Source organism: Trichoplusia ni, chromosome 20 (genome assembly GCF_003590095.1).
Source record: "Trichoplusia ni isolate ovarian cell line Hi5 chromosome 20, tn1, whole genome shotgun sequence".
NCBI lineage: Eukaryota > Metazoa > Arthropoda > Insecta > Lepidoptera > Noctuidae > Trichoplusia > Trichoplusia ni.
In genome coordinates this window covers 511327-527567 of record NC_039497.1, presented here as the reverse complement: position 1 = coordinate 527567, position 16241 = coordinate 511327, and the positions used below count along the sequence as shown (strand labels likewise).

The 16241-nt window shown below is 34.9% G+C and overlaps 1 protein-coding gene across 1 annotated transcript in view; it reads right to left on the bottom strand.

Annotated features, from left to right (window-relative positions):
- Window positions 1-2293: 2293 nt before the first annotated feature.
- LOC113503798 (dopamine D2-like receptor) overlaps window positions 2294-16241 on the bottom strand; it is a 31561-nt gene continuing 17613 nt past the window's right edge. The window contains exons 2-8 of the mRNA XM_026885897.1: window positions 10036-10145; window positions 8794-9046; window positions 7910-8103; window positions 5739-5849; window positions 3635-3853; window positions 3080-3291; window positions 2294-2711 (exon numbers count right to left, since the gene is read on the bottom strand). Of these exons, the coding sequence (XP_026741698.1) occupies window positions 2497-2711; window positions 3080-3291; window positions 3635-3853; window positions 5739-5849; window positions 7910-8103; window positions 8794-9046; window positions 10036-10145 (1314 nt within the window). The 3' untranslated portion in view covers window positions 2294-2496. The remainder of the gene's footprint in view (window positions 2712-3079; window positions 3292-3634; window positions 3854-5738; window positions 5850-7909; window positions 8104-8793; window positions 9047-10035; window positions 10146-16241) is intronic.

Below are 16241 nucleotides of genomic sequence, written 5' to 3'. Positions count from 1 at the left end.
TGCATGTGACTGTTTGTGGAACCCCCCGCGACACAAGGATTCAATATCTTAAGTGTTAGAGTTCAAAGAAAAATAATAAAGGAAAGATTTTTCTATACTAAGTGGGAGGAAAGTTTAAATTCTCATAATACTGGAAGATCATTGATTGCCACCAATACTTCTATAGTGCTATTTATTAAACTACAAAATAATGAGCTAGTTTATTCTTAAAATCAATTATTGATATGATATATGGGTAGGTACTATTAAATATTTAGCAGCTGTAATGATTAAGATTTTCTTTTTAGCCTAAACAGGTTGTAACGGATATGCTCGGTAAAATTTTAATTATTCAAGAACTTCTCTTCTGTGCTAATCTATAAAATAGTTAAACGTTATCAATATTTATTTTTGACTCACGGGAGATAAAAATGATTATTTTGTCAGGATATCGTCAACTTTCTTGAAGATTCCTAAAAATCAAGTGGTGTTAAGGGACAAGGTTTTTGCTGTACAAAATAAGTAAGCATGGTTCGGAATCATTCGGGGAAAATAATTATTAATACTGCCAGCCCAGAATGACTCACAGCTGAGCGAAGATCACTCTTCTTCCACTTGTCTTTCTTTCGAGTGACCAGTTCCGTATGAACGAATCCAGGTCAGCCCGCCATCTCCGTCTGCCTCAGTGACTTAAGGTTTGTGTTAGAAATTTATTTTTTTGAATTTTTTATGCTATACCTAACATATATTTGAAAACCTTACCAGACATCCCTACAACCGGTATAAGTAAAAATATCTCCCCACGAAACTTCATGTCAAATTACTTCAGTATCTTTGTCTCAATCATCACAGCTGCCATTTCTTTCATTCATATAAATTATTTGGCAATTAATTACATTCTACCATGTCAAATCTCGCAGTGCATTGTCTGTCGACATTGTCATCCGTACAACTAAGTTTATCTAACATTATTATATTATCTATTACAACTAAATAACTATAGGGTGAGAGGGGAATAACGCGTGGACGGAAAAGGCGAGAGAAAAACAATTAAAATACAATTTTACTTACATTACAATCGTAAGGGCCTACCACCACGGCTTCAATATTATTGTAGCTGTTATTATAGTGTTATAGTATATTATTGTTACTGTGAAGGCCAAATTACGATAAATCTTAGGATTTACCAACGCTTACTGGTAAAAATCCGAACCATTTGCCAATCATCAATTATTTTGAACTTACCAGAGAGAACTTACCATGGATTTAGTGAAATAGTGGATTGACTTGGTAAATTTTGCTATTTAACTAAATTATGATGAAAATTTAGTTAAATCGCAAGATTTAGGTAAAAGCTCGTTAATATCGTTATTTTTTAAAATATTCTTCCATTTACGAACGCTTATGCGTAAACCCTAAGATCTATTGGTAAAACTTAAGATTTACTAATATTCCGGCGTTCACAGTAACATAGTAACGAAACAGTATTGCACTGAGTAGTGCGATAAATTCGGCTCTTAACAGTTTTTGGTAGGCCCCGCACTTAATTTCATATCGTTCTTTAATTTCGGCCTGTCTCTACATCACTCTTTGGTATGAGAGAGACAACACGAGACAAAGATGACATAAAATTAAGTGATTGATCGACATTAGTTAATACCTTCTCCCATGGAGTCAAGTGCCAACTAAACACATAATAGTTTTACTTTTTACCAAGAAGTATTAATAGGTTGGAGTATAGAACAGCAATATTTTATACAATCAAACAATATTTAGTCAAAACTTATAGTTTCTCGAGGCTCGGTAAATCGAAATAAAAGTTATACTTTGGATTGCTTAATTATTTCACTACTTTGTCTTTTTGTGGTATACATACAAGTACTTTTAATTATAAAATATCATTTTAATATAATATCTAATACTTTTGGTGTCGATTGTACAATTACAGTATTTTACAGATAAAAAAACGTCCAGCGACAAATTGGAAAATTAAAATAATCACAACCTTAAAAATAACTAAAGCTTAGTCATATCGCTTCTAGATTCTTTGGCATATAATACTGATGACTAGAATATGAGCTATAAGCAAGCTATTCAATACCAATACATTTTTACAATAAGTTATAATTTTATAAATTACAAATTTCTTTTAAATACACATGATATGCTATTGTTCTACTGCTAACACATGACACGTTATTGATTTATCACATTAAATTATAAACAGTTTATATGGAGTGTACATTTTTGTACAATTTGGTCGTCTAGTAGATCTCTTATAAAACGAAAAACACTACATTTCGTTGGAGATTTTTCAAATATATTATGGATCATTTTGGTTTTCATAATTCGATGCCATACCATTCAGCTAAGCTGCTATGATAATTTCATCAAAACATTCGATAAGATAAGAAGTGATTTACTTATGATACCAATATAATCCACAATAATTTGAAAGGATCGAATCTCCGAACGAATCGAGATCTACTGTGTGAAGACGACCAAATAGTCCACGGGCTAGGTGCCGCAATGGAGTATCTTCCTGAACGCCTTCCTGAACTCAGGGTTGAAGATGGTGTAGATGACGGGGTTGAGGAACGAGTTGATGTAGCCGAGCCACGTCGTGAGGATGAAAACCGTGACCCCAGGGTCAAAGGACAGGCCAACCTTGTCGCAGATGGCTCCGAGGACAGAGCACGTAAAGAATGGTGCCCAGCAGAAGAGGAATACACCTGGAAAGATAAAATGTATCTAACATCTGTACTGGCAGAACACAAATTTCAGTCTTTTTGTAGTGTTACTGCTACTATAAATCCTCTTTCTAGATTATATTCCGTTTTATCAAAAGCCGACGTAACTTGCATGTAAATGATAAATAAAGAAACAACAAGTACTTGTAGAATCGAAATCGAAGTTCATTTACGTGGCAAATTTCCTAATTTTATGAATCGACTGCCATTTGGAATTCTCAAACTTTTGGGAATACAAATGTCTTTTAGAAAGTTTTTTTTTTACTGGATACCTCGTGATTTTCCCTATGGGAATTTTATTTTTGCTTGTGGGAACATTTCACTTAAACGATATCTTCCTATCAACTTACCTAAAACTATGGCCAAAGTTTTAGTTGCTTTCCTTTCCTTTTTAGCAGAAGACTTCTCTCTTTTCTTCTTGCTGGCCTTATTTGCCTTGTATATCGTGAAGCGAGCAGTCGCTGCACTCGCCTTTCTTTCCTTCTTAGACCCTGAGCCGTCTCGAAGATCAAAATTACTAGCTGTCACGTCATCATCCGAGCGAAGAGCTAAAGACACATTTCTAGAAGAGAAGAAAACATTCTTTACTCATTTATCATAAGATTACGCTAATGTGAAGTGGAAAATAATATTTTATTCTACATGCAAATGAAGTGGCATTTAAAAGTCGTGTTACAAAAGTTGATAGTTTTAATGAATCAAAATAAAAACTTTCATCCAAGGGCTAAGAGAAAGTTTTAATTAACACAGGATGAAAAATTAATTAATGAGAGAATTTATTTAAATAACTGACTTCCATTTTTTCTTCTGACGTTAACTTTAAAATAACAACTCATGTGCAGGAAATCAATACATTACTTTTAATCGCCCATTACTACATCCAAAATTTTGTTTTGTGCCGGTACCTGGAATCTGCAGACAGCTTCGTAGTCTTCCCATTCTTCTTCCACTTGGCACTATCACAGCCCATATTCTTCAGAACTGTGGCGTCTTTCATTCCTGGGGATCCAGGAGGGGACACGTGCTCCCTGATCGTGTCCTCAAGGTTGGAAGGTGCGTACCCTGAGTCGTTGTTCCCATTTGGGTCGGGAATTGGCTGGCACTTGACGTTTCTCTTTGGAGTACTGTGTGAAAATAATTGTATTTTTATTGCACTGGTCTTAACCTCTTCTTTGTTAATAGTTCATTTTGTTTTTATAACAGTGTTTCTGTCGTTTAAAAAAACTGTTATCATAGGCAAAACATACATTACATATTTTCGAAAAAAGGAAGTAGGTACTCTTTTAGAATGACTGTTGCCCAAGAGTAATAAAAATATCCTCAAAATTAAATTTCAGATCCTTCAGTCATCATTATTAGATATTAGTCAAAAGAATCTTCAGCACTGAAGTCATAAAACTCTAGAATCTTACGAACACACCCGCTGACATAACTTCTACCTTTAATCTAATTTCAGTCACTTTAACGACTCCCAAATTTAGGTAGCGGTGCCTATTTACTGCCAAGCACCCTCGGAATTTACCTGGTTTAATTCTGGGACACCAACGTCTTATATTAAAATCAATAAACTACTGGAAGCTTAATGTGTAAATAATAAAGAAGTTTTACGCTAAATGTCTGTTGCAACTCAATCGACGTCAAAATGAATATCATTAAGATCATTCTTAACATCATGAGATTCCAGATTGTTTAGTTTTTATTTAATATCTTACTACAGCAAGTATGTGTGCGATAGTTTTTCTACATTATTACGACCTGATTAAGAAAAACCATTGGTAAAACCTTTATGTTCATGCTGCGGTAACAAACTGCGTTTATAAGTTTTCTTCAGTGTATTTCAACACAATATCGTTATATAACATAGGTATATTGGTCTCTCATACTTCTCTTAGTCGAAACTCTAATATATTAAGCCAAATATTGTTTGATACATGGCATTATCAAAGAAGCTCGAGAGGAGACAACACTATAGATTTCTATTACATAATCAAGCGAAAATCCATGGGCACGTAGAGAAAGCGAGCGAAATATAATTGGCGGAGAAAATTAAATTCCCAATTAAATTCGTAATCCAAATAAACAAATAGGTAGATGCTTTCATTTGAAATCCTTTTGAAGCCGTTGAAATTTTGAGATAACTTGGAACAATAAGGCCGGAGTCACACTGTAGGCATGAAGCAAGTCGGAAGGAACGGGGCGTGCTGCAGAATATTTAATTTTAGGGTTCAAAATCTTTTTCTGTAACCCTTTTAATTTTAATTGGGATTTTTGCTTTGTTGTTTCAGCAAAAGTTTGGTTCTAGTAGGCTAAAATACTATTTTGGTTAAAAGCTAATTAGAAAGATCTTTCGCAAGTTTGGCTTACAATTTTAATTATTAAACCCAAATTAAAGATTCTACATTTCTGCTTGTATTCAAGCGTCATAATTATAATTTTAATATGTAGCTGTTAAGTGGAACTTTGTATGAGTAATATTTTTTTTCGTTGAAATGTAAATTAATAGGTATGTTCTGTCATGGACTCAGAATTTTTGTTTATTTTACATGCCTTCAAATAGGCACAACGCGGTACACGTTTCGTTCACGCACATGGCCCGCATTGAATCCATTCCAATGATCCGTTTTGTTTGAATATCTCGCGATCATACGCCGTTAGCTTTAGGTACAACAACAGCCTAACAAACATTCAAGTGATTAATGGATTATCATTTACACCATAGGCCGGACATTTGGAACAATGTCTTAAAGAAAATTAAGTATTCATCATTAAAAGTTTTTTAATGAAATGTTGATTAATTATAATGATAAAGAGCAACTTCATTCCACATTATTTAACAGAGGAGTACCTATTGGTTGAGGAGGCTTCACCTTGTAAACATGCACTACTCATATTTAAGCTTACATAGTTCCAAATTTGTCTATTTTGCGTCTTGAAACTTTTCAGACTTTTAGGTACTCTCAAGTTCTTGCTAAATGTACTTCTAGTTATTGTTTCATTTGTTTATCTTACTTGGCTGTTTCCTCGGCGACTGTGGCCAGCATAAACTCTGTGGACTTGTCGTTCGGGATGACGTGGCAGTCATCAGCATCTGCTTCCAGGTCCGCTGACCGCTTGTCGAAACTGTTTTAAAAAAGTACAATGTTATTGGACATATCGTGATAAAGGACTGACAGATAGGTCAAAGGATAGCGAATGCTAATAGGTCCTTGTTGTCACCGTTGATATTTAACATATAACATATTAAACTTAAAAGAGTCGAAAGAAGAGAGAAGTTTGGTTCAACAAAGTGCCTCAGGTTGTGGCGCGGAATCAGCTCATGATTAAGTGGCAGTTCGATACCAAAACCAATCTGCCCCAATTAACTTGCATGACTTCTTAATCTATTACAGTTGAAAAAACGGGGCTTAAGGCTAAAACACTGATTATGTTAATGGTTGACTGATTATGGTGATGTTGTACCAAGTAATGTCCAAAATTATTGAAACCAAAAACTGAGTATTATATTGCCTTAGTGCCCAAGGTAAATAAACTTTAAACAGAAATATCGTTCGAATATGACCCAAAAATTAGAGCCTTAATAATATGAGTGAACAGGAAGAATGACTTGACTTTTATTCAAGCAACTTCATTTAAAAAAATAATGGATTGAAGGTCGAAAGGATAATGCTATCCGTCCATAAAATTTAACTTAAGCACCATTTAAATCTTCCTACAATTGCCTGCTTCATAAATAACCATTTATTTCGCAATATCAAAAATTTGGAAGAAATTTTGAAATGTCGTTTTTGAGTAACTAGAATTTAATTTCCAAATTACAACAAACCCGAGCTACAGGCTCAGTGCTAGACAAACGCCATTTATTATTAAGGTACGGTAATTGAAACTCAACTTTCAGTAATTTGAGACCTTGTTTTAAAGAAAATACTAGCAGCTAAGAACTTGGAGGAATAATTGAGTTGAGAAGGCATTAGCTGAACTAAGCGCAATGCTTAGGGTAACATGGATTAACAAGACTTTGTTAATATGGAACTGTCTGGCATGAAATTATTTAAATTAGACGGTATCTTCTAACTATCTTATTAACAAGTCCATATTATATCTAAAGAAAATAATAGGTAATTAAACATAATACTAAATTTTAAATTTAAACGATTGCTACAATGATTTTATTCTGAGTTTCATTTCGTAAAATTATGATAAAGTTATATGGAAACAAAACATAAAGAAGTAGAAGTAAGGAGTAGAGAAAAAAAACCCATCATCATCGGCCTAGCCTTTTCGGGGTCGGCTACCAGTCCAACCGGTTTCGGCTAAGTACCAGTGTTTTACAAGGAGCGACTGCCTATCTGACCTCCTCAACCCAGTTACCTGGGCAACACGATACCCCTTGGTTAGACTGGCTGTCAGACTTTTTTCAGCTTCTGACTATCTGTAACGACTGTCAAAGATGTAGGAATAACAGCCGGGACCCACAATTTAACGTGCCTTCCGAAACACGGAGGAACTCGTTATGACAAAGATGGTCACCCATCCACGGACCAACCGCGTCAAGCATAGCTTAACCTGTGATCGAATCACTTATGCGGTTATAGCTTAGCCACGAGCTCCTCTTAAAAAAAACCCCTGGGTGAAAAAAAAACACATTACTGACTGGTAATTAAGAACACAACACAACTAAGTAAGAAACAGAACAAATCCAAAATTGGTAAATTACCAAAACATCGTTAAGGACAAAAGTTGAGTCCATCGACGCAAAAAAGTTCAGCTAATCTAGCAGTTTAAGTTTGGTACCCACGAGGAAACTGTGCTCATTAATTATACCATGTCTTATAATATTACCAGCCGCGGTCAGAGTTTTATTATTTACTGCTATTGGTTTTTCTTTTTAGGCCCTTTTATTTATTTGTGTACATTTTCCCGTGGCCAGAATATGAAATTCATTGTTTACCTATAAAAATGTGTATAGTATTTTTTGTATGTTTTTGGTGAATATTTTGGTCTGGACTTTCTAATATGATTCAGGAAGCTATAATTTTAGACTCATGACAACGTTATTTAGATTAAAACATTTTGTGCAGCTTTTTACATAATTATCATAAACAATATCAAAGAGACATAAACGTATGTTAGGTCTACATTTTTTATGAACTGATACATCTGTAAGGGTCGGTATTCCATACCTGTCTTCATGATCGTCTTCATTGCTCCCAGAACCAGTGTTAGTGGGTCTGTCGTCATGCAGTGCGGTCTCCGCCAGCCGCCTCGTCTGCGCAACATTCTCTATCACCACCGCTGTAGTGGCTCCAGTAGTGGGGTCACCAGATACTGGAGGTTTTTTAGCTGCTCTCTGCTTTTTTGCTCGTATTCTTAAAGCCTGTTGAAATTGATGATTATAGCTATTGTATTTTATAATCAATATCTTCACATGAGATTTTTTATGGACTGTGCATTCCAAAACAACTATAATTGATTTATTGCAATAGATGTAAGAATTTTGAAAATCTTCTTCACTATTGGAGTGAATTTTGACTACAATTACATTAGGTTATATCGCGTATTCGTGATGTTCCAACTTAGTCGGACAAACATTATTTCTTGGCAAAGTTTGTTTATTTTAAGTTCGGTTTGTTTGTTGGGAACTATAGCAATTCCAGAGCAAGTTGTGGATGATCTAAATGTGCCACGAGACAAATTATGTTACATTTATGTTACGCAACACACATCTGCCTCACACTATGTATTATGATTAGCTTTGGAATTATTATGCTTAGTTTTGATTTAATTTGCCTCAAGTTAATGAAGTGAATTAATTACAAGGAGTATGACTTGACTTAGATCCATTGTCAAGTAGTTTGAATTCGGCCAGAAGGCGCATAAGCCTCTAATTTTATTATGAATTAATTTGTGATTATCTTTCTTGCGACGAAGATATTTTTTATTTGCTTTTATTAGCTGTCTGGGCAACCAAGTACTTGATAAATAAATATAAATATAAAACTTTTTCTTAGACATATGACGAGAATTAAAAATGACATAATTAACAGACAGCAAAATATGAACTCACCTTAAAAATATTATAGTAAAGGAACATCATCATGATGCAGGGGATATAGAAGGAACCAAGAGAGGAGTAGATGACGTAGTTCTGGCTGTTGAAGAGGCACTCGTCGAAGTTCCTGTCAGGAGTGTCGTTAAGGCCGAGCACGATGGGCGCGCCGATGGCGGCGGAGATCAGCCAGACCAGGACGATGGTGAACCAAACGCGACGGTTGTTCTTGTGCTTCGCGTATTTGATTGGTTGAGTTACTGCGATGTACCTGGTTGGATATAAAACCGAGATCAGATTTTTATTTTTACAAATTAATGGCACATTGTAGAGCAATAGCTTTTTTTGTAATTTGCAACTGGGATTTCCAGACTAGTTTCGGACGCGGCGCGGTCGCTAGTCAAACTGCCGAGTCGGACAATCCCGATAAGTACGCGTGAGTAAATTGTTGCATCATTTTACAATTATAGCACATTACATGGCAAATTTGCTCCGATCTATTAATCTATCTTTTAAATTTACGTTTTGTAAACCTCCGATTTTTCAGGTAAAAGCCCTTTGTAAGGGAAGTATCCAGGTAACAACGTTAATTTCCGAGCACTTTCGGATAAACCTTCCTTTGCCTGAAAGAGTACCTTTTCAAGTCCACGTTATTAGCAAATACTTTTCAAAGGCAATGGATTCTGGGTATGTACATTAAAAGTCTGAAAGCCGCTTCACAAACATCTGCCAGTATCATTCGTGACCGGGACCGCGCTGCAGGGCACAGGCCTTTACACACAAAGGTTAGTTTACGTGCTCAGCTTTCTGATAAGGATTGTGGGCTATACCCCCAATGGGACAAATATTTGTCTGATCCTCTTATATTACTGCTTCCCTGTTTGGTTTGGCTATATAACATTTAAATTGTAAACGTGAGGCCGTTTAAGAATCTGAATATAAAATTAAGATACTATAAGTTACCCTAGGCATTGCCAAATTTTAACGGTAGATATATGTATACATATATAATTTTGTTTGTAAGCCTTTGGTTTGATTTTAAAAACCGACACTATTTCGATGTTTTTATAAAAACCTTTACACATGTGAATTTAAGTAGTTTTTTACGGTTCATAATACCTTTAAGTTAAAGTGCATTTTCCTCAAAATCTACATAACGTAATTTCACGACAAAAAAAAGCTCTTGAGCTAACCCTGAATTCTTAAATAATCTCAAAATTTCTGTCTGTTGCACAACATACAGTTGTTCAGGGTACTTACCTATCAACAGATATGGCGACGAGGTTGAATATACTGGACGTGGACGATGTGACGTCCATCGCTATGTACACGTCACAGACGAACGCGGGCAGACCCCACGAGCCGTTGACCTGGAACAATTATATCCTGGTTAATCATCTGGACTGAAAAAATAACACAGGAAGGTCTTTAATTATCAATGAAAAACATTTTAAGAATCAATTCCATTTATTTACCAAACACAAACTTTAAGAATTAAATTAATGCGCTGTTCTGTGTTAACACTTAGTTTTCTTTTCAATGAGAAAGGAGGTTGCTACGAAAATATTTTGAATAGGTTCCTTGCTCCGGTATATTGAAAGATCCTCAATGTGTCTTGGGACAGTTAAAAGATGATATTACTGTAACGAAACCCTTTGCGATTCTTCCTGTTTGCACAGCGCGCATGACTGTACTCCCAAGCGAATGTTTGCATTTGAGCCTTTACAAACAATCTTTACTACACATAGTGAAATCCCCTTGCTCCGTCTGTTTGACTAAACGTGCTAATCTCGGAGATTATTACATAGGTTCTATTTTAGATTTCACCAACTTAAAAACTGTTTTTTTGGTAAAAAAATCTCTATTTTTTCCTAAATTATCCGCAATTTCCTAATCTCAAAAATAAAAGGAAACAAAAATCTATAGTCGTGGACCGAAATAGCTTTCGATTGGTCTGTGCATTGGTCGACCCCAAATCATTGGGAACGAGACAAGAAGATTGGTTTGTGCATACCAGATTTATAACCCAACAGTTTACACTGGTGTAGGACAATGATTTAAAAAAAGTGGAAACTCACTGGAATCTCTATAATGGTTCTGTATTATTATATTTTTAAGATGTGCATGTACATTATGGAACGCAATAAATTATTGAGTATTGAGTATCTAAATGTAGAATGAATATAGTTTTAGATTGTATGGAAATGCGTAATCGCATTTGTTTGTTAAAGTGTTCAATTTCTCTCAATGATACTAAAGTAAGTTCTAAAAGAATATTTTTTCTAAAAAGTACTAGTCTGAAAATATAAAAAAAATAACCAAGAGAAGATATGTATTTCAAATAAAACAAAACATTCCCGTAAAACCTAATATATTTATATCACACTCAAAGATACACATAATCGAGTGTCAGTCCGTTAGATAGTTGACACGGCGCGCGTCACGTCGCCTGCATATATCACGCAGCGTGACAGATGGTCACATTTGTTATATCAAGCCGAAGCGACGGAAATATGGATACCGATAACATTATGTGAACACGTATCTGTGATATTAAATATTGCGAACAATGAAAACATAATTTATATATGGATATAGGTGAAGAGGACGACCAAAGAAACGATGGATGGATTGTGTGAAAGACAATATGGCTGCAAAGAGTGTATGTTCCTTGTGAGATGACGGCTGATCGAAAGGCATGGAAATAATTGGGATAAGGGCAGGGGAATGATGATGAATGAAAACATAATATCTCCAGTATCTGATCTTGGGTTTGAATATGGATGTACAATTCTAATAGTATCGACTGCCCGCCCGTTGCTGTAATTGATTTAGTTTGGTATTAGGTGTATCAATTTGCGATTCAATTGGCTGTGCAATACAGGGAAATTCACTACAATACCAATTCAGTATTGAGGTGTGGAGTGCATTTGAGATTGGCAGGATAAATACAGGATCACTGTAACCACAAATTGAAAAGTAAGTGCTCATAGAAATAGTAAAGTTAACGATATTTTTGGACTACATTAACTTTCCTATATGAAAAATGATATCAAAATCTCATAATTTTTCCCCTTGGTCCAATTTACACAAAATTTCCACATACTTATACAGATGTATCCCAAAAACTCCATCCCTTGTACAAGACGTATTTATCTGGTTAACATGGGCGAGCCGCGTGATAGTACACGGTTCGATGCCTGCGCATGAATATTCATGATATTGATGTATGCTCAGTATGCGGGGCCGACCAAAATTGGAAAAGTTACATTTGTGTTTGTAAAATTATTGAAATTGTTAAGCGGTTTTACGGAGTGTTTGTTTGCTTCAGAATTTTGTGTTTATTTAGATTTGTTGGATAATTAGAAGCGTCGTCGAGGTTTCGAAGTTTTAATCATCGGGTAATTGGTAATTATGTTCGCGATAGGAGGTGTCAATTATTGATTGATTGGCCTATTCAATTAGGAATCGATAGTACGTCAACCCCTAGACGTAATTACATTATCATGTATGTTTGTGTTAACCTCCATCGTTAACACAGATTAACAATTCGTCTGTATTTTTTTTTGTGTTGCACTCTCTGAATTTCGAATCGTAAAAACCGATTTTGTTGTTTCTTTTATTTAACTTTATGAGAACAAATGACAACTATACCTCAGTTGTCATTTCTTTTCATAAAGTTTGGCTCATGTCACCAAGTTTGGCTGAGTAGTTTTTGATTTGAAGTCGGTTGTATATTTTTATTGATTAAACAATATTTATGGAAGAAAATATTCCAGCTATAGTCAAAAATTGACACACACGTATAAGTAGTAAGACTGTTTTTCCTCAACTGCTTACAACAGTCGCCATGCTGCTCCGTGCACCATATTTCCGGATAGTAAAGACCTCACGAAGACTTCCATGTAACAACTTTATTAATTCTCGGACTACCCTAAATGTACTTCGTGACGTCACAATATGGTCAACAACAGAAGTCAGTTAACTCAATCTTCGGGGGCGACTTAAGGTAATATCGTTGCGGGTGTGGGAAAGAGATACCGCTCTACGCACTGTCACGCTCACACGACAAAAATGTATTACTCTAAGACGTGGTGATAGACCATGAGGTCTAAAAACTACTGAGATATTGTATTAGGTAACAAAATTGCTTTGACAACTAGTACCTATATTCAAAATATTGTCTTATGTGTCGCGGGTTCGATCCCCGCGTAGGACTAGCATTTGGGTGATCCACATATGCTTGTTCTGAATCTGGGTGTCTTGTGATTTGTATGTTTGTAAAACCCCCGCGACACAGAGAATAAAATATCTTAGTGCGGGAGTTGTTTAAAAAAAAATCTGATTATATTAACAAAATTTTCATATGGACTTTTATCATACAACCTATACTAGTCCCCTGATACCAACCCTAAACAATAATAATATATTCATTTATTCTCTCATCACAAACTTTGCTTAAGACTAAATACATGAATCAAATTAACAATCCAAAGCTTGTGAGAGACTGGTGCCTATGGTAGATTTTTTAAATCTGTATTACAGGTCACCAGGCCCGCCACATAACTATAGTAGTAATTTAACACAGAGTGTCAAGTTCAGTAGAGAGAGTAGAGAGAAGAATGATAAAAGAAAAACAAGTAAAACAGGAAGTACATAAAAACAAAATTCAAAACATATTATTATAATATGTGAATACGGGAAATACCAGTTGAGGTGAGTAAAATGTGATATGTGTAGTGTGAGGGTGTGTGTGAAGGTGACGCGTGTATGTGTATTTATCGACGTTGAAAAGCCTTTAAAAGCGACTTTCGATATGAGGTTTTCCAGAATGATTATTTATTAATAGAGTCATACGACAGGTTTCAAAAGGTTTTCGGTTTCCTGATAGTTCAGAGACTTAAGGTAATTGGATACAAGTTTTTTACAATTAGTTTTTAGTTGCGGATATATATTTAGCTTGGCATTTAATTTATTGTAAAGATAAGGGCCCAAGAAGCAGAAGAAGTTTCGAGTGTCTAAACGTACACATTATTCAACAATAACATGTAATATGTAGGCGACTTCTCTTGCCGACTGTACCAGGGGTGACGTCCGGTTAACATAACGTGCGTCGCGTCTCTGCCTTCCCCTTGTCCGCCGTTTTATTAGTTTGTCCTCTCCGAGGTACGAATGGTGAGGAGTTTTAGGTTTGGCGATGCGGGGGCGATTCGGTTTTGTTTTCTTATGGGTTGTATTGTTAGTTAGTTTGTTTTGTTGTAACCCTAAAAAGACGGGAATTATAAGTTTGTCGTTTTGGTCTATCTTCCCGTCTGTGGCCTGTTCTGTTCCTGTCTGTAGCGCCCGAACGGATTGATTTCAATATGCTTTGTATTAAAGGTGAATTACATATGAGCGAGTGTTCTTTCACATGTTTGATAAAAATTGGTAAAGCGATTCAAAAGTTGCAGGGTAAAAGCTTCAACAGCAAGTGTTTTTCATTTATTTAAAATTTTATCTTATGTTTAGTTCTGGTCTTTATCTCCCATCATTTATACTCTTGCAATAGTGCAAACGAGAAGGGTCCTCCAAAAAGTATATTGTCCTGCAAAAGAACAGCTGTTTTATTCTTAAAGTAAATCAAACCATGTTCAAGTAACATACACATATTCCTACTTAACTCCATTTGTTTAAACTTCAAGAATATTTTCTATATTCTCCGAAAACGTAGAATATCGTGTTATGTAAATATTTAATAAAGGCACATGTGATGTCCGTCCCTCGTTGCACATTATAAATGGGGACACTCAGTACCTAATGTGTTTTCTTGATGCCTGTGTTATTACAAGGACTCAGGAACGGAAGACCAGAGTAATATCAGCAACAGAAATCGATGAACAAAGTGACATTTGTATTTATAACTACTTATCTATCTATATATTAATACGTGATGCCAAAACTTTGGACCCCTTTTTACAAAAATTGCGCGGACGCAGGAGCATAAAATTTGGCACACTTATAGATTATGTGCAGGAGAAGTGCAGAACGCTAATATTTTTCAATAATAATGCTTATAAAGTACATTAAATCAATAAATAAAACATTACCCACACTACCATGCATTTCACACACACATGTTTCTTTTATATTTCATTTTGTCCATAGACATAGAGTACTGACATTGACATATCAAAAATATATATATTTGCCTATACATACTCTGTGGTCAAATGGTTTCTTTTGATTTTCATTTTGTGCATAGGCATAGAGTACTCAAAAAAAAGTTTTATTTGCCTCATTTAATATAAAAAAAAGATTTTAATAATAATGCATAAAAAATACATTCATTCAGTTAATAAAACATTATACTAACCAGCATGCATTTGACACACGCATACATACTCTGTGGAGTCTGTGGTCAAATTGTTTCTTTTGTCTATTATAGACATAGTTGAAAAGTTTGTTTCCTATAGTTTTATTGAATGTTTAAAGTTATTTAAAGATTTTTTTATAATGTTTGAATATTATATTTTAATAGAGTATATTAAGTCACTTACAATTTAAATTTATAATATGGTCGAATTTCGACCACTGGGCGACCACTAGTATATATAAAAATGAAACCCGTTTCGCGTTGTCATGGCATCACGTGTGAACGGCTGAAACGATTTCGATAATTCTTTTTTTTAAATGTTTGTGGAAGTCCAAGGATGGTTCTTACGGAAAAAAATATTAAGAAAATCTCTCAGAAATATTGAAAAGTATACATTTAATTTTGCATATTTTAAAAAACGCGCGTTACGAATGTCTTTTTTTTTTTTTTACGAATGTCAACGTCATTCACATCCATAGACTATATTAAAAGAGCATCGTTTGTTCGGAAACGTGGTTACTTAATTAAATTCTATTGCACTATTTTATAATTTTTTGAAAATAATACAAATAGTAAACCTATACAAATTTCGCATATCCTATTTAGTAATCTGTGGTAGTATCTGTTTCCCTAACTTGACATTGGCGTCATTGGCGAATGGCTGAACAGCCAAGCCAGTTAAAAAAAAAAAAAACTGTGGTAATCTATGGCATCACATCCATAACCGCTTTCTAAGTTTTTGATAAAGTTTGTTTTGTTATAAAGACTAAGAAGTTTTTTGTTTGTTAATTACGGTAAGTTGACAGCTTCATATCGATTTTTGGTAACTTTTGGTGACTACATAATATTACAATTTGGTTATACAGAAAATATATGAGAGCTTTTTATTTTCAGTTTTTAACAATGCCACCAACCAGACGTACAAATTTAGGCCGCAGAACTCAAAATACGGCAAGTCAAAGAAATCTACGAGCAAATGAAACTGATGAGCAACGCGAAGCGCGAAATGAACTTCAACGGAATCGAAATCAACATAGAAATGTTGTGTTTAATCCCCACAGAGCTGCATTCAGTTATAATAGGATATGCGAAATTTGTATAGGTCTACTATTTG